This window comes from Haliaeetus albicilla, chromosome 15 (genome assembly GCF_947461875.1).
Source record: "Haliaeetus albicilla chromosome 15, bHalAlb1.1, whole genome shotgun sequence".
Taxonomy (NCBI): domain Eukaryota; kingdom Metazoa; phylum Chordata; class Aves; order Accipitriformes; family Accipitridae; genus Haliaeetus; species Haliaeetus albicilla.
Window position 1 is genome coordinate 6,331,978 of NC_091497.1, and position 20,329 is coordinate 6,352,306.

Here is a 20,329-nt window from a genome sequence, read left to right on the forward strand (position 1 = left end):
CACACTAGCTTACATCAATTATACTAGAATAGGTCAAATTAACAAATCACCTTAGCTCAGAATGGACAGAGTTTGCCATAACCAGACAAGCTTGTCTGCATGGCTGCAAATCAATAGTAGAATAAAAAGGCAGAAAGTGAAAGGAAACAGTATTACCTATGTAAAAAAAGAGTTACTATCATTAAGCTTGCAAGCCTTCTGTTATTGCAATGAGGGAAAACGCAGGTATATACAGTTGTTAATATAATTGCAATTGTGGAAACAGAGCAAGAAGTTTTTATTCTCACAACCAGACATGGCAACAGTGAAAAAAAGAAGACAGAACAAAGCATTTCAGAAGCAACGTGAAGGATTCCTGTAAGCCTGGAAATAAGTGCTATTGCAGTGACACTGCATGTCAAGAAATAATGAATTTTTACAAATCAGGATTCCACAAATCCATTCATCTGCAGAACCACACACCCTAATAAGCGTGCCAAAGTGCTGCTGTTGAAAGGCATCTCATGGGAAGTATTAAATGACTTATGATAGTCCAGATAGGCAAAAATCACTCTAATATATTCTTTAATCACATGCACAGCATTAAATCATTCCAGAAGTCATGCAAGCCCACAGTTCATCCACTGAGAGTCTCAAGTTGCCAGACATTACTATTTAAATCAAGAGGTTTCATGTTTGTGTTTTTTCTGAGAACAGTTGCACATGTTAAAGCTTTCAACCTAAGCCACTTTAAGAAAATACGTAGCTTTAAAAGAAACACAAGTTACAAATAAAGGCTTACTCTAACTGAAAAACAAATACAAATAGGTCAAGACTGCCATGTCAGAGGAAGTTCCCTAATCAGAAGATCAAGAAAAAACACAGTAAGATTATGGAGTTTAGGCAAAAGAATCAAAAGGACGGAGAGCATTTTTGTCACAAACAACACAAATCTTTGGCAAAACACTACCACATGTCTTTAAATACATGCATATAGGTTATACACATGTATATCCACAAGACCTGTGGATATGTACACTGAGACTTTTTTTTTTCCTTAGTTTACACGTAAGCCTGCACTTGAAAAAAGTACTCTAGCTATATACAGCAGTTGCTCAAGATACAGATTTGGAAGTTGTAATAGAGTAGAACTGGCATCAATTTGTTCTGTAGCGTTGGCAATCTTAAACAGGACACTGATGGCACAATGTAACCCATCACATGCTTTTAGCAAAGGTCTATGAAGTTTTCTACAGTAAAGGAATAATACAGTCTTCCTACTTTCACAATAGGAAGTGCCTAAGCAGATAGTTCAGATGACCCAATTTCATTTTCCTAGCTCACATGCACTAGCAGAGGACTAGTAATGTCTGACAAATACTGCCCATGATTTAATATGTGCACTATTTGTCCCTCCCATGGATTTCACACAACCTGATACTGAAGATGATTTAATTTTTTTTTCTGTGAAAAAAGTTTACTTGGGATTAAATACAAGAATACAAGTAACATTCAGAAGCATTCTGCCTCAGAACAGTAAGCAGTCACCCATCAACATTACAGGCTCATAGGCACAGCTTTTCTGGGGGGCAAATTGCTGATCTGTTGACCTAGATGAGTACATTGCCTCACCTTTATTACCCAGTAAGAGCATAGTCTCCAGTCTCCATCAGACAAAGCACCTTAAGCCATCACAGGCAGTGGTGGTAGGCACTTTGCTGCTTTGCTAGGCAATGACATACTATGCATTGCAGGACAGAGTAAGAAACCCACATTAACAGCTCTGTCTGCCCCACTCCTTGAAGGATACAATCTCTGTCATAAGCAGCTCCTTGACACCAAGCTTCCAAAGCTGCCTTTTTTCAACCACCACTTTGCAGTCTGGAAAGCACAAATGCTAACCAGTCACATGAATTGCCAGGTAGGAAGCCGATGCATGTGAGAACAGCATGAGAATCATACCAAATGCTTCTCAAAAATGTAACATCCATTGAATCATGATAAAGGAACTTCACAATTTGCTTACAAATAACAGCGCCGTGCACAACAATTGTAAGGAAATACTGCTGCCATTAAGACTTTACATTTTGAAGGGTGACAATCCCATAATTAGCTGTGCATAGGGCCATGGATCCACTTGCACAAAGTTCTTCACAGGTCAAACATTTGTCGCCTTACATAAGATGACATATGTTATTTTTTTCTACCTTTTCCATCTCAAACTTAACAGCCATTTACAAACATGTAATCAACCATTTCCATATATATTGTTTGCCCATTTATTTCAGACAATACATTGTTGGGTTTTTTTAATTCCACCAAGAATGTTAATCTAGCTTCAAAGGTAAAGAGAAATAGTGCTGGCTGCTTTGTTCTCCCCTTAGTCATGCCAAACAGTAGTTGCCAAAGAAGCACAAAAGATGTATAAAACCAGGTTCCACTAGGAACTCTGAAAAGGTCTATATCTTATTCCAAAATTGAATCGTTTTGTCCCACCCTGTTTACGGCTTCTGTTGCAAGGAGGGCATTTTGGCAGAAGGTAGTGGCTGGCTTTTTTTGCATCAAGAAACAGAGCATTAGGATAGTATTGTCAAGGCTGCATTCAAAAGAAGAATATTCCAGATAAAGGTTGCATTTATAACCTTAACTTATCATTTTGAGATTATTTTATGCACAAATTCCATAGGTTTCTTGGGGAAAATACACCACAATGCACCACCTATGAGCTCTATCATATACATACATACAAGAGACCAAAATACACTGAAGATACAAATCCTGCAAACTGGTATTTTTCATACTACACTTTGCAAAGGAATAGCATTCATTTAGCTGGTTTTTTTTAAAGCAGTAACTTCCCAGGGGACTTTTGTGGCAGAAGAGGAAGGGGAAGTTCACTTGTGTTTTTCTTTTAATTAAAAGGGGGGAAACCGATCCCATTATGAGCAACTGCAACACTGAGACACCATGCATCAAGGTTTAAGCTTCTAACCATTATCAGGAAGCAAGAACATATATAACCTCAACTACAGGAGTAAGACTCCTACTTGCTGCTAACATCAGCTAGACCACAGGAAGAAGCACTGACTCTGGAATAACGACCGTGCAACCCAGTCGCATGCTTGCTTTCTCTCACTCTTTCCTCCCCAATTCCCTTCCTCACCCGGGAAAGAAAAGGAGGAAATAGTCACTGGTACCACGGGCCAATCCCAAAGTATTTGACATGTGAAGAGACCTGACTCAGCACTCCCACCCCCCACCACAACAGCTGCCCTGGAGGTTTGCAAGGAAGGAAAGGAAAATGGCAATTTCAGAAAAGTGTATCTTCAACAAGAGCCCAACCAAAAGGCTCATCTTAAGTCTCAGTGCTTTCTCCTTGCCAAATTTCAAAGGCCTGCCACAGACAACTGAGGCAACAGAGATTCTCAGAACGGGTCTGCTTTAATTTTATATAATGGGAAACATCAAGCAAGCTAACCTATATACAGAGGTCACTAGCAAATTTTCCAAAATATAAAGGGACAAATTGTTCTTGTAGCTCTGATATTAGCAATTTTTTTTTTCAATGTGGCAATAGATTTTAACTGCACCTTCTGATTTATGTCAATACTGAATATTATAGAATTATTCCTTGAAGGAAGCAAACTACTTACATGCAAATATATTTGCATGCATAAAATACAAGTAACAACTTATGTACTGAATTTTACAACTTCAATGTACAGATCATTTTTATAAGGCACTGTAAGAGTTCCAAGTTGGATAGCTCAAATTTCTGAATGAAAAATCAGAATGCAAAGTAAGATTCTAAAGAACTACATTCACTCGCACAAACCCATGTTTTGTTATTCTACATAACAACTGATGTTATCAGCATTATCTTAAAAGTTTTTCAAGAGAGTTCATATTAAAATACAAATCTTCAAGAAATTCACCCTAGGGTTTAAGAAATCTTTGACAGACTCACTTGATATAAATGCCATGGATCCCTTTTCTGTCAGCCATCAATATAAATGTCATGGATCCCTCATCTGTCAGCCATCAACAGCAACCAGAATAGATACACACGAAGAGGGGACTGAATGCACCGACTTTTTTATTGGATCACAATGAACAACATGCCAGATATTCACCCACTAATTGTTTTTTGGAAATTTTGTTTTGGAAACAACAGACCATTTACTTGGGCTCTCCCCCATTCTAAGAGAGAACAAAATTAAGTTTCTAAAGAAGAAAAAAATAAAGACTAGTAATTTTCAATACTCTAAATGTATCCATCAAATTCTTCCCAAGGACTGTCTGTATCTGTGTGCTATTCCATGAATCATTTAGGCAATAATGAACAAAAAGACATGCTTTTGTTCAAATCACGCACAGTGGGATTACATGTGAACTGACCCTCCATGTGTTAATTGAAGACAAAGCTTTGCTTTCAGCTCATTACCACTCTTACAGACAGATTGGCAAGTTAAAAAAGTTTAGTGTATTTCTCTGTTTCCGAATCTAGGTAGTTTGTTTTAAAAGTACAGATGCACACCAGGAAATAAACCCAGGTTTCACAAGTTTCATCACTACTTTCAGGGAAAAAGAACAAAATAGTGTATGTGCAAGGAAAGGAATAAGGAGAAAGAAAACGGAACAAAAACACATCTTTGGCAACTTCACAACAGTTTTGTAACATTTGTTACAGGCTTTAACAAAGAAAAGAAACAGAAGGCAAGTTTTCCTCCTAAATATATTAATCAGGGGGTCTTGAAAAAATATAAGCAGCCCTCAGTGAAAAGAAGACAGATCATTTCACCAATTCTCACTAGGGGTTTGATATTCTAGAGCCACTGACATGAAGGGAAGCATGATTAGGTCTTAACTGAGACTTTAAATAGTGCATTTCAGAAAGCAAAGTAGAACTACCTTGTTTTATTATATTTTTAGAGAACAGAACACACCAGGTTTCCAAAACATAATTAAAAGCTATTTTGAGACTATAGCACTAACCCAAACTTGAACATGCTTCTAGTCACCACATTATTTCAGGAATTCACTGTTCCAAGGCTTTGAGTGAAAAGATGAGAAATAGGAAGGGGGAGGGGATTTACAGGAATGTTTGTACTTCTTCCATTTCTGCTTAATCCTGCCAAAAGAAGTGTCCCAGATTGTCATGTCACCAATATTATAATTTACATCACCAAATAATAACCAGATTACTAGGAAATGTGCCCAGTTTAGAGTAATAGCTATCAAATTTCAAAGTTTGGCACCAAAATATAAAGCAAAATAGCATGAGCGAGCACTTCTGTTTCATTAATTTTTTTGTTATTAAAAAAAACAGCAATTGCCAACTAAAGCCAGTTATCCTACTGGTCTAATCCAATGGGAACACAGTTTGTTATAAATTAAGCCAGGAATCTTCCCTCTAAAAAGAGGCTCTGGTACATGAAGCAGAACAGTGATAAAAGAAAGCTGCTAAACTGCATGAAAATAACATGTAAGAGATTACCCCAGATTTGGTAAATCCTGGCAAACGCCAAGTGTTTAGAATTCCTTTCAACTTTAACATCACCACCACACAGCAACCAGCAGGATGCATTCAGCATCACAGAGAACCTGGACCTGTTTTTATCTGGGGACTTTTAAAAAAGCACAGCAACTGCAAAGTATAAAAAAATTGAGATTTCATTCCCAAATAGTCTCCTTAATGAGCAGGTGGTATTCTCTCACACCAAGTAACCAACTAAATAGTAACGGTCTGTATTACAATCAGAACTCAAGCCAAAAGAGACATAGTCAAGGAAGAGATGTGGAAGCAAGAGCTAGTCCACAAATGCTAAGAAAAAAAGAGCTATCATTTTACAGAATCACACTCCTCATCTGTGTTTTCTACTCTGAATCAAAAAGGTGAAAATTACTCTCAAAACCACCAACGAATTTATCTTACTGCCTGTAAAACAAGGTGTTTTTCAGCTATATGGTTCGATTACTCCATAACAAAGTTGGTAGCTGCAACACCTTTTCACTGGAAATTTCAGCAAAGTATGTGCTTTTCCTTATTCTCAACAAAACCAATAAACTGTGACACACAATCTGCAGTGACTACACATACTGCATCCACTCAGGACTTTGCTCAAACATTGTGCATGTAACTTTCTCCTAGCACTGTTTAAATTTATAATCAGCTGCATGAAAGTTTTTGGGAAAAAAAAAATCAGTAAAAAAAAGGCCACATATCAGTTTCTGTGAAGTACGAAAACCCCACTGAAGTAAAGAGGTTGTGAATAATAATTTTTATAAATTCAGACATGAAGTGAAAACAGCACCCTCTTGACTCTCTTTGGTCCTTTCAGAGAATGCAGTTCCACAATACATGACCACCAGCAGAGAAGCCAGTTTTTAAACAGCTTTCTATTCCCATCCTGAAAGTGCAGTTCAGCACCTTCTCAGGGCTGCTGATACAGCTGTTCACCAGCTGTGCTACGAATCACCAAAATGATCACTTAAAAACAGATACTGTTAACCTAGATCATTTCAGTGACCCAGTTTTACAGTACAGGCACAACTGAAAATGCCAAAAGGTTCTTACATCCTTGGTAAAGTTCTCACCAGCAGGCACCTCCCCTTCTCCCAAAAGAAAACACAGGCTGCAATTACACCCTCAAAATTCAAGAAATCCACATATACAGAAAGCACTCTGAAGTCTCCTATCTTAAGGTATCTTTTAGATCTACCTTGAACTGGTATCTTGATTTCCTCATATACCTTGGAATGAATATATGCCACCTAGTGCATCATTCACAGCCAAGCAAATAGAAATAACTTACCAAACGCCTCGCAAATTCTTTATTTTCTGAGAGAAATCCATATCCTGGGTGTACCTTGGGAAAAAAAAAAAAGTTTCAAGCTGATTGAGTTCCGAAGCCAGACACCAAATTCCCTGCAGCCTTTCAGATTCTGGGCAATGTGAAGTAGACCACTAAGCATTTGAATTAGTTGAATACCTTAAGAAACCGTCTTAACACACTGATTTATCTGTCTTAAGTCAAGCTGTAAAGACTCACTGGTTGAACTGCTATTTCTGAAACACATATTCCTTACTTAACGAGGAAGAAAGGTGCTGTTTGGAGAGCAATGGACACACTCCCTTTGGTGTTTTGCCTTCTGCTCTAACTCTATTTTGCCACGTTTATCTCATTCCACATATATGCTCAAACTCTTCACAATAACCAGTACAAAGTATTCCTCATCCCAAAATATTTCTAGTACTGATCACAACAGTGGTCTTAAGGTCCACAGCCATAAGCCTCCTCTACCTCTAGCGACCCTTGCTGGAGAACATAGTTTACTGTCTCATTAGTCTAAACCATGCATCCTTATGTGCCTAGTTTGCTATTTACACCCCAATATACACCCAGCATAATTACTTGAGAGGAGTGCGAGAAAGAGTTTTCATTTTACTTTTTGCAGTTCACATAAGGTTCTTGATCCAATATACTCTGAGAGACAAAGTATAAGCCATTTTTTTCCCCTCTTTTAAAGAGCCTGAACAACTGGGTTCCATATTCAGAAACTCAGAGGGAACGAAATAGTTTTTTCTTTATATGAAAGTTTTCGGCCCCTGAAAGCACTATAGGAAAACATCATCTTTGAAAGAAATTACAATGCTGATCCAAACTGTTCCAGGGTAATTAGTGTTGCTCATATACACCCATCAAATTTTATTTTAATAAATGCTTTGTGTACAGTAGCTCTGAATAATACATTTATTTCACTGACAGAACAAAGAACATTAGGCATGTGAACATGACTACACATTAGTTTTTCCAACCAATTCCTGCTAAGCTTTGAATCTCTGGCCAGTCTGGAGGGAGAAAAGCAGAATAGCCATATTTACACATATAAGCTAATATGCATTTTGTAAACATTCTGAAATAAAAATAATTATGGGACGCACCATTTACCTTACCTTCCTACAGATAACATTTCTATAATTTAGAAAGTGATTCAAACTAAGTTTAAGCAAAAGCCTTTTTGGACACACTTTGTAAAACGTTCAAAAAAGCCATTATGGCATATAAAGGGTTAGTGCTCAAAACTAATTGGGATTTTTTTTTTCCCCCAGCAAATTTGGAAATGAACTGAAGCTGCTCCCTGGTGTGAAAGCTGAATCCAGCAGCCACCTGCAGGATCAGCGACCAGCACTGCCAGATGCTACAAAGCCTTTGATTTCCAGTAGCGATTTCAGACACATTTAACTCATGTGACATGAACTAACTGGAATAGCATATTCAATCACTTCCCCCCCACACCTTTAAAAAAAAAAATACAAACTCTGGCTTTTCTGCTTTCTATATATGAAACAGCTGCAGCAGATAGACTCATTCAGACTCACAGCTTGGGCCCTGGTTTTCTTAATGACTTCCATGATGGCATCCATGTTGAGGTAGCTTTTGCTGGTGGGAGCTGGGCCAACACAGACAGCTTCGTCCGCCATTTTCACATGAACCTGAAGAGGCAATATTCTGCATTAACAGATGCTCCCAGCGAAAATAATTACCATCACCCTGAAATATGCACACAAATCTGATTGTTTCAGAGGTAATTTACATACTATAACCACTCTAAAATACATACTGAAATTACCAACATTGACATACAAGAACTCACACAATAACATTAAATCTCATTTCATTTAACTCCGAGCTTAAGTCAGTGTCAAAATGTTTTATTATTCCAATAAATTATTTTGAATTTGATTAAATAAAATCATGACAAATACAATTTCAGCTTCCTATACTGATCATCTATATGTAAATTCAGACTAAAAACTACTTTGTTACATGTAACCAGGGTAGTCTAATATCTTAATACTTAATAACAAACATTCATGACCAGTTCTAAGCAGGCTCCCCAGGAAGTTGGGGATAATTAGAGTGAATTGAATGAAGGGATGCAGTGAGTGTCCCTGCACAGCATCAGGTCAGCACCATGCACAAATTAAAGCCTATGACTAAAGAGTTCAATATCACTACACGTGAACCAGAAAATCTTGAGAATTATTTAAGCAGGCTCATGTTTGATTCCTAATCCATTGTATCCTCATTTATATGCATTTGCCAAACATTTTTTAGTCAAATTTGAACTATACAAAAGGGACGAGCACTTCCAACAGTTTGCCGGGAATAATAAAATAGCTAGGTTTGAAGTTAGAAGTTAGGTTTAAAGTTAGAAGTCTACTTACAACTCATATGCATGCTTACCTTGAAGAAAAAGTTACAAAAGTTTAGATTAGTTTTCAACATGTTTTCAGAGTTCAGAATACTTTTCCTTTAAAGATACAGACAGACCCGAGAAACAAATCAATCATTTTTTCCTCATTCTGCTCTCCTTTTGTGAGATCCCTTTCAGTATGTATTTAAGAAAGCATGACATTGCTTAAACTGTGTAAGATTATATTACCTATGTGTCAGTAAGACTTGTTTATACTGACAGTTTGACATTTCCAATGCTTACCAATTTTAAAAGTTAGTTTTATTAAATATTTAATATCATCTTCAGCATTTGAAACTGAGAATACACTGTTTAAAAGGGGTGTTCTTTTAGAAAACGAGTATTCACATACGTGAAATTTAAAATATTTTAGTTTATGAACACGGAATTTTGTTCTTTGTGAAAACTAATTTTATTTGCAAGTAACATGAAGGCTGTCAAGTATGACAAGCTAAGGTTAGAAGTAATGTATCCACTGGCTCATATATATATATATATACACTATATACTACTGGCTCATTCAGAAGAAACAAGGCCAGAAAAAAAAAAATCATCTAGAAACAGTGGCCAGCAGTAATCAAACAATATTTTGAATAATACAATGAGAAATAAATATACAGGTAAGTATATCAAACATGTATAAGAAACACAGGAGTCACTTATTAAGCATTTTACTTTTTTCTTCATTTTTATTGACATTTTTCTGAACCGTGCAAAAGTTAATCCTATCACCGGGAAGGAACATTAACTTGCCCCCCAATTCCAAGTTTCTTTCTGGGGCCATCTCTTAAATAGCTCTGAATTTGCTGTATACTCGAGTATATGAGAGTTCGCATAACCCCCTGGAATCGCCACATTTCACATTTCAATTATTGCTTCTGTAAAGTCACAACGGTTTTATTTTACCACTACAGCATTAGCCTCACATTAAAAACAAAGCAAAACCTAAAAGCCCTAAGCACTAGCACAGACAATCATGCAGCAGGATTTTAATGCTTTTTAGTAAGTACACCTCAGCAACTTAAGTCAGTAATCTATTTTGATCAAATGCTATCAAGATTAGCCTGTCTGTCATCCTTCCTGGAGCACTAAGTACAAGAAACAGCATGGCCCTTGGACATCTTTATTTGCACAATCGATTTATATACTTAAAGTTGTTGTTTTGAATTCCAACATGGTTTACATGTCTAAAACAGAGTTATTCAAGCTTAAGCATAGTTAAGCATGTATGTTTTACAAAACCAAAAGCTTCCTTATAGAAAAGGACTAACTTAATATAGTTAGTTATTTTTAGGTATCAAGAAAAAAAACCCACACACGTCTCACACTGAGACACCAACAGTCCACTAGTACCAGAAGTAGCCATAGAAGATACTGCAAAACCACTGGGTTTATACATATAAACAGTCTTGTGCGCTTTTCCCACGCCATTTTCTCCTCCCTTCTGAAATGTTTCATTGTTACTTCAACTCTTTAGAGTTTTGACTCTTTCTGTCCCACGTTGCCCTGTAATCTGGCAAATCCATTTCTTCTTGTTTACCTTACTGCAAGTTGTTTGTGCCTTCTCTAATTCAGTGCCAGTTCAGCCTTGCATACACCCTAATATACCACACATGGATATAACAAAACAGCAAAACAGCAGCCATATCACGTTCATGTTACCTGATACACTGCCACAGAGCACCAAGCAAATCTCTCGAGGACAAGAAAGAAGTCTCCATTCCTCCCCACTAGTTCAAAACCTCCATATTTTCAGGTTCCAGTGGCAGCTCTTCAATCTATGGATCCTTCTCATATCTACTTTTTTATAAATATAATTAAACCAGTCCACATATAATCTGGAAATAGAGATGTTTCTTCTTAGTGATTCATGATGACAATTCCCCTCTCTAAGCATTGAATCTCTTTCACAATGCACTGTAGTTCATGCAGAATACTCCAAATACCATAACACAAATACACTGCAGAATTTACAGTAGAGTATATAGAAACATAATTACACTAACCATTATTACTAGCAAACATTATAACAAAAGCCATCATCTGAATCTACATGACAGCTGAAACTCAGCTTACTACCAAGTGGCACACAATTCACACAGTAATTCACTAAGCCTTTTCTTCTGCAGAAGCTGACTTATAATGCAGTATTTCTAGACAGTCCAAAGAATCTAGTAACTCCGCTTCCTCAAGCACTACAAGTTTCAAATACATTTATTTTCAAATTCAAGGGTTGCTTAAGTGCTTAAATCACACAATGCTAGGTACTCAAACCTTGTCCCTAACTCACCACAGCTAAAACTTCAGAACTTCTCCCTTCTCTGTTTTATTTTACAAAAACAATGTCAACAAAACAAAGCAGCAAGTCCCAGGAGTTTCTTGAAGGAATGCAATTCCTTCATAAATGTTGGAATTGACCCTGCAATCTCAAGCATGAATGGATAACAACAAAGGCTGGAAAAGCAGACAAACCTTAAAGTGCTTAATGGTTTATACTGCAAGTTTTAATCATATTGGGCTACCTGTGCCTCAAAAGATACATTTCAAGCAGCTACAAGGACCTGTTATGTTAGAGAATAAAAACAACTAGAAATCATGAAAAGACACAGCTTATTTGTGTAAAAGCAGTTTAATTTCTGTAAAGGTTGTATATTTGAAGTGGTGTCTTTCATAAGGGCTAATTATATTGCAGTAACAACAGAAATAAGACAAGAGATTCACCATCATTTTACAGAACCTCCACCTAATTCAAAAACTACAGACTAAATTTGTCATCTGAATCTGTGTATAGGTTTCTTACACCTTTGGAAATCCAAACCCAAATCAGTCACAAACACGCAACCAGCCCATTACAGCCTCTTCGGCTCTGCTTCTATGACAAATAAGCTACTATAAGACTCTGGATTTAACAAGGAGTCCTAGCAGAAGAACATTAGAATGAATACTCTTAAATAGTGTAACTACTTTTGGATTAAGGTACAAAGACAGCTGGACACAATTTGAAGTACAACAATGATTTTATTGCACAATTCTTCATGACCACATACAGATAACAAGAACTAGCTCAAGTCCAACAAGCTTATTAATTCAGAAGCAAACCACACAAAAATGGCCACCTGTTTCCAAAGGCAGTTTAGGTCCAGGAGCCACCTTCACGGCAAGGTACCTAAACCAGTAAATCCTGCCAGATCTTTACACAGGAACAGCTTTGTGTTTCTTCACTGCATTTCCAGCAAATAGGCGCGTAAAGCAAGGAGTCCATCAGGGCTGATTAGCCAGCCATTTTCGGCCTGGACTGATTCCAAGCACTGCTCCAGGCTCCAGCAGCTCTCAGGGTGCAGAGTGCAGTAAGGAGTAACAACAGTAGCAGTGATTGGTTTTGGAGATCCTTCTTCTACATCATGTTTCAGTATTTCAGGAGGATTTATAAACCAGGTTTGGTGCCAGAGCATGGCATCATATCCCAGAAGAGAAATATGCCCATAACCCAAAATTTTGGATATAAGCACCACAAAAATACTCAATATCTGCTTTACAGGAGATAACCCAATTTAGAAGGACTGCACTGAATCAGAGCTAGTAAGTACCCAAATTACCTAGATTTTGTTAGCTCTCCTTTACCCTGGAGGGTGGCACATGTACTAATTTGACAGCAGCATGCTCTCTTGCCCAGCCATACTCTGAATTTACTGAATTATCCCCTTAATCAAACCTGTATCTCAAATAATAATCACTGAGAGATCAAAATGAATAGCTTACTACCTAAAATATACATAGCACTCCTAGAGATGTTCTGTTTAACACAGCAGAATCAAGGTAACCTTCTCCAGGAGTTATTCAACTGCTCTGGATTGCTAGTTGACATCTATATTATAAACAAGTCACATTTATGCATGCCCCTAAACATTTAAACACAGAAAAGTTTTCTTGGTGTAGAAGTAGAATGTCTGAAAAATTATTTTAAGGCAAAGAACTAAAACACTTATTTTCAGTGCATATGCAATGTATAAAACAATCAAAAACACTAAGATAATTTACAGATCCCTAGCATTATAATTATTCAGCGACTCCAGAGTTTTTTACCTTCTTATAGATCCGATTCATGACAGAAGTACTTTTCTCCCCAATTTGTTTTATAGGGATTCTCATCTACTAATTCCAAAAAGTAAAGGCTGACTTTGTCATGAGAGCCAACAGAGGAACAAAACAAACAAACAAACAAAAAAATCTCTACACGTGTTTCCTAACAGAGTGCTTAGTATCACCTGCATATTTTCCACAGATGATTTTATTATACTTCACCAGTTTCTGATGTTTATCATGTGACAGATGCCATTTGCTTCAGTGTAAATGCCTAATTAACACATATACACACACACGCTCACTCCCCCCACTCCTATATCTCTGAGGAGGTGAATGTCTGGGATTCCCCAGTGTCCCAGTTTTTCCGATCAGGCCACCCTACGCATCCCCAGGTCTCAACGCAAGTTGATATTCATGCAGCAGAGACAGTTATACTGAGTTGCAGGATGCATTTTTCCCCAAATTCTTCTGTAGTGTTTCAGAATTTATATATAGGGAAACTGTTATATCTGCATATACAGTGTTAATCAAATCTAAGAAGCAATTTAAAAAAACTCAGTTAGGAGAACACTTCTGTTTGGTACACTAGATAAGATCTCGAGCATTGTTTAGACAAAGAAATCTAATCAAACAAGTCATTCTCCTTTTATAGCTCAAATCAATATTACACATTGGAACAACATCCGTTGGTGTAAGTGGATTCACTTAATTGGCCCAAACTGCATAATACCGCTCAGCAAGACAAATCACAATTAGCTCAACCCATAAAATAGGGCTAATGAGTAAATCCTTTGTAAGGTAGCTAAAAAAACCAACCACCTCGAATCTTGTCAGCACCACTGCCAAAAGAGACAGACAAAACAGAACAAAAAGCTTATGGCATTGAACAGTCTTGAATTTAAAAAAAAAAAAAAAAAAAAAATCAAATGGATGCAAAAAAGGTTCAAACTTACTGCTTTGCCAAAAACACATCTTTCATCTGACCTGTGTCTTTAGCAGCTTCACACTAAAATACGCACACCAATAATACAATAAAACTGTGCACATAGTGAGTGTGCAGTATTCATACAGCCTTTAAAGTGGTATCTGCAAAGAAATACTGCCACATGATTACAGCATTTAACCCTAAAATGAAATAATGGAAACATTTCTAAACCATATGAAAAGCAGAACCATGAAAGCCATAAATAGCATAACTATCCCATATTTTGCCCATTTATTTTTAGTCAGCATTTCAAAAACCTAAATAAAAATTTATGCAAATAAACAAGTCAACCTACAGAGTAAGCATAAGTAGATTTCTCTGCAAGCCTATTTTAAAACTTGTATTTTTTTAATTTGATGGCCCACAAATAGCTAGGTGGGGACTAAGGTAAAACAATTCTTCAGTGGCCTTCAAACATTTGGTTTGGTGAAGGGTATTTACTTACGGTCCCCTCTGAGTCTACAATGACTCTCAAAACAGCCCATCCGTTTGCATCTGCAGGATTAGATCCTGGGTTAGCAGACACAAGCCAAGGCGGGGGCGGGGGCGGGGGGGGGGAATATATATTGGCACCCTTTCCTCTACTCCCCTGTCCTGCCCTTCGGTTTGCCAACTGGTCGAAACTTGAAGACAGCAATCACCTCACTTACTAGTGGCCTCAAAAATCCACAGATTTCAACTAAAATTGAAATGGAAGGAACCAGGTTGAACTAAACAGTCTTTAAGAGAAGAGAAACACCAACCAGGCAAGGAAGACTGCATTTCTAACCAAGACTTAAAGAATGCACTTTTCAACACATATAAAGATTTTCATCTGTTCACATTCTCACTTATAAACATGAATTTATTTTTGTAACCTTAGAAAGAAAAAGTAATCTCAAAATTCTCTCTCCCATGAACAAAGCTCTGGAACTTCGTTGGCTGCTAAAAAGACACACAATTTTACTTGACAAAGACCTCATCAACAGGAAAGGACTCCCCATTGTATTTAGAGGCCTAATCACTTATACTATGAAAAACAGACCATGCTAAGGCTGTCATGCAGTGATAATCTGAAACTGAATTGTTTGCTGGAACAGGCAAGGAAATGCCTCCGAAGTCCTGAAGACATCACAGAGAAGAATCTAGAGGAGAGTCTTCCAGAATGGCTTTGGCTCTTAAAGCCTTTTCCTATATGCTTATTCTTTGGCAGATAACTTCCCAGAGAAGCATGTTCTAGAATACCGATGGGAGAGAAGGCTTCTCCATCAGAATTTTATCTCAAGTGCTTACTGTGTTTTACCCTCCAAAACAGTAAAGACCAGAAACCAGTAATTTAGTGTCTCATGCAAACTTCAGAGCGCAGATCTGGCTAAACTTCAGTTCTGCATAACTGAATGTTGGGAAGACCATTATTAGGCTGACTAAAACAAGGTGGTGGGTTTTTTTGGCCAGACATTGAAAATTGAAGGTATGATGTTTGTTTCTATAGTATGGTCTTTTGGACCTTTTCTAGGAAAGCTTCTCTCTAAAGGCTTCTATTCAGAACAATTCAATCATTCTTAAAACAAGACTTCTTTAGCCTATCAAGTCTATCTATAGATAGCCAACAAGTACAAATAAAAGGTTGCTTAACTTCTTTTCAAGTTCCAGCTGCTTTTCTTTTTGAGAGGAAAACCTGCTTAAAGCTCTAGAAGACAAAAAACACTAGTCTGTCACAGTTAATAGCTAATAAGAGTAATTCATTTGCTACTGAAAATTTAGCAGAATTAAATGGTTGGTTTGTATCACAACTTTCCACGTGCTTTAGTCAACACCAACCAGGAACAATCAATCTTTCTTTAGCAGAATAACTTGAATAGAAGTGGAAGAAGATAGATCAATAGTCATCTTGTTTACTAATCTACCTTTGCATGAACTGCAGGATTAACAGAGGTAGTGGAATCAGGAGGAAAAAAACATAATGTCCCATTTTTCAACTCCAACTCATTGCCTCAATAGCAAAACACTTCTCACAATCTTGAGGGAAAAGCATTCTCCTTGTCTCCTTCCACTCATGGCTCTCTTTGATAGGCAGCCACCTTTGACAGGTGGGGCAGCTACCGAGTTTCTTCACCCAAGCGAAGACTAGAAGCAGCACAGCCACTCAAAACAACCTTTGCTGATTTAGGGGTGCTGTGAAGAAACAGTCTGCAAGCTAGCAACTGCACTCATACGTCTGCAGACTGTTTTTACGTTGGAGTATATTATCTAGAGCAAGTGTCTAGGAGAAAGGGGAGAATTTTACTTCAGAGCATACACTAACAACTTGGGAAGTTACTTAAGAAATCTGTTTACCAAAGCAAAAGTCTCCATCTGTTGCAAGAGTTCAGGAATTCATCATATTTAGAGCAGTCCACTATGCTCTGTATGGATGCTAGAGTTTCATCTTTGCAGCGTATGTGACTGAACTGTTTTAGAAAAAGAATTAAGCTTTTAGTGATGTTAACAAAATATTAGTGCCCTACAGTGTTTTTAGTAGCCTCTCTGCATTTCAAACAGATCTGCACCCACATGTCAGCCTTCCCCTAATGGAATCTCAGCTTTCTAAGCACATTAGCAAAGCAATAGGACCGATCTTTCTCATGCTGTTTCTTTTTCCTGCCTCTCCCAAAAACAAGCTCACCATGGAATGCATTTGATGCATGTTTCTTTGTTTTGTTTTCTAAACGGGAGAGACATGTGCGAATGGGAAAACTAGTAGTTAGGCAGGTCTAGAAAACAGCATCACATGCTAGCAAGGGTAGCCAGTTACAGAACTTCATATAGTAGAGGTTTAGCTCTTAATTGAACTAGATAACCCAGAACACATACATGATTCAGGAAAAGTAGCTTAAACTCAGCTACGTTACAAAGCAACACATCATGTGCATTGGTAGCATGCTCCTATCTAGCATTTTCAGCTTAATTCATATGGAGTTCCTCTTTCAGGTGGATGAACACAGTACACAACCATTCAGATGAGGTTCCTGTCTAATTTCCAAATCTGCCTGCCTACAGATGAATGGACTGCAGAAACTGCTTCCAGCATCCAAAGATGGTAGTAAAGCCAGGGATCCCTGAAACCAGTTCCAGGGTTGAGAGAACAGCCCACAGCAACAGCAAGGTAAATTCACCTGGCATTCCAACTACACAACAGTATTTAAAAGAAAGGTGAGAGGGAAAGTATAGACATCAGCTCAAGGCAACACAATCTGGAGGACAAACAAAAAACCAAAACAAAACAAAAAAAAAGAATCAGCAATGCAAGATACAGACCCTACAGTAAATTAAGTTCTTCCCAACGTGGACTAACTTCTGTCCCAAAATGAACCATATATTGAGACAGTAATTACGTTTCAGAGTAAGCCTCACTCTATGCCAATATAAGTTGCCACTCAAAGGATGATCCAACCCCTAACTCTCCTCCACATTTAGCTCTAGCAATTACAATGCTGTTGAGACAGATCAATGAACTGAAGAGACCCAGCGGAAAAGTAATCTAAGGGGAGGGGAAATTAACCTTCTGTCAGATCAGCAAGTTAAACCATCTCCCAGCCACATGATCATTGGATCCAATACAGTGAGAGAATGGCAAGGGGCAGGACAGCACAAACAGTCCTTTCAGAAATATTTTGGACTTAAGAGAAATTTAGACAAAATATGAAACCAGATCTAAAATGTCAAATAATTAACAAAATTAAAAAAACCAGGTTTTCTAAAACACAGGAAATATTCCTTAAGTCTATGCAATACATATATATATATGTATCATATAAAATATATATATGTACATACACACACCCCTTATCCACTTTTGGGTACCTAGTGAGCGGAGTTTTTCCACTAAGGTTAAGTACTAAAGCAGTACCTACAATAAACCACAAAAATGCAGTCATGAAACCTCAAAATTATCATCATGCCCAGCGTAAGGTTATGTTTTAAGAGCACTGGAATCTTCAACACTTACAAATGCCTTATTAAATACTCACTTTATTATATAACAGTCACAAGAGTAGAGCATTTTTCCTTCAAAATTCCACTGATGTGAATACTCAAGATTTCTTAAAAATTATGCTTTGTTAGTTCTTCAATAAAATTTTTAGTTCTACAGTTCTACAGGATTACTTTTCTGACAGTGTATTAAAACTATTCATTACATTATAGGACAACTCTGAAGAAGATAGTCCTCTATATATAACCCATCCTAAGTTTTCTACCCTCGAAAGTCTTCTTTTGAAAGACAAGTCAGCTCTGAGATTCCAAGAAGCAGATGTCAAGATGAAGAGTATAAAGACTGTGTAACGGAGAAAAAGCACCAAGCATGCTTGCTGTGGGAACTCACAGAACAGAACACAGTAAGCCAGAAATCCCATGAAATCTACTTGTTAAATACCTTTTCAGAATAGACTTGCCTTTTTAAAAAATATGATTTTTAGCAAGAAATCATGCCTGCCCATGGCAGAAGTGTAATCACTTCTATCCTATCTGCTTGACAGCCACTCAGTCCTGTTACAACAAATGTAGTAAGAAAGTACAGAGCAGCATTTGTTATAAAACAGTCAACTCGCCACAAACCACTAGCCCTGACTTACATTTTAAAAATGGGCCTATGACTGAGCCTGTCAGTATTTGCAGCCCTGAATTCAAAGAAAGTTTAAGCCGATTTTACGTAGTACTAGATAAAAGTAATCACAGAAGACCCCAAAGTCAAGTACAAAAAGAATTGGGGGGGGGGGGGGGGGGGGAGAATGTATTCTGTAAAGGAGGATCGAACTAGATAACAGCCAGGGGCAAGGACCTCCAAAGAAAAAAATTAAAAAGCAGATCAGCAGAACTAAGTTACAGGATGAAGAGTTCCAGAGTTGACTGCTAGACAATGCACAAGACTATTTTTGCTGCACAGAAAATCTTAAACTGGGCAGAAAAAGTATTTGTGTCTCAAGTTTCATCTTACGGTGTAATGCTTTTAAAAAGGTCTTTATTGTTCATTAGACCATTGTACTAACCTCCATTCCATCCTTAAAGAGAATTTATATGTCTGTATTCTACAATGCTGAACATATTACCCATACATTAAGTGAAGAAGCGAATATCTGGTGTTACATGGTACATCCATACGCTTGAAAACGGTTGTATAGACAAGCAGCTGGCTCACCAAATCTGTAAGGACTGTGCACAGTCTAACAAATGGGCAGGAATGGACAAAAAAACCTGCACTGTCTAAATACAATTTTCACACAGTTAATACCAGCACTGGACAATCCAACCATGGATGCTGACGCCAGACTTCATGTGGTCCCGTCCTTTTCCAGATCATCTGACAAAAATATTTTCAACAAGTTATTTTTCTTACAGCCCTCAGAGTTCTGCCACAGCTACATCTCAAATTATAAAGATTTTGTTTTAGCATGCCCCTAGGAAAATCCTGCGTTTGTTTTTTAGGCTATTGAGTATTTTCCCTGACAACATTTCCACCTCCAAGCTGATTTCCTATGATAGACACTTTTCCATCCGAAGGTAACTCAAGGATAGCAAGCAGAATCTTAGTCTCTACTGCATTCCATTGATCTTATGACTACTATTTCAGCACATTGGGCAGATTTAGTCTAAAAACAACGCATGTATTGAGGAAACAGATCTTGATATATAAAAGCATTCTTCACTTCATTCTTTCCACTACACAGTTCCCCCCACCAAGAGTTTAAGCACAGTTCTTGTTCCAATAAACAAAACTATAGCAACATGTCAGGTCTTCTCCCACACCTACTTCACACCCTTCTCACACCCTTCCATAACAAGCTATCACTTTGCGGATTCTCTTTTTTGAGGCAAGAATTTAAGAAGTACGAAGTCAAATGCTCCTGATCTTCACCTCTTAAGACTAAATAAAAACTAGAAAATATGGGAAGTAACCACTATCAGACTAGCTCAATTGCAATATCATAAATACTTATAGCCTATACATACAAATTCTAATAAATATATATTTAGATCTTAAATATAGTGCACTTGGTCAATGTT

General features: G+C 37.4%; 1 protein-coding gene across 4 annotated transcripts in view; it reads right to left on the reverse strand.

The window, feature by feature from the left end:
- PCCA (propionyl-CoA carboxylase subunit alpha) overlaps positions 1-20,329 on the reverse strand; it is a 300,001-nt gene that overhangs the window by 243,610 nt on the left and 36,062 nt on the right. For all 4 annotated transcript variants that reach the window (XM_069802387.1, XM_069802389.1, XM_069802388.1 and 1 more), the window contains exons 5-6: positions 8,363-8,476; positions 6,795-6,848 (exon numbers count right to left, since the gene is read on the reverse strand). In XM_069802387.1, the coding sequence (XP_069658488.1) occupies positions 6,795-6,848; positions 8,363-8,476 (168 nt within the window). The remainder of the gene's footprint in view (positions 1-6,794; positions 6,849-8,362; positions 8,477-20,329) is intronic.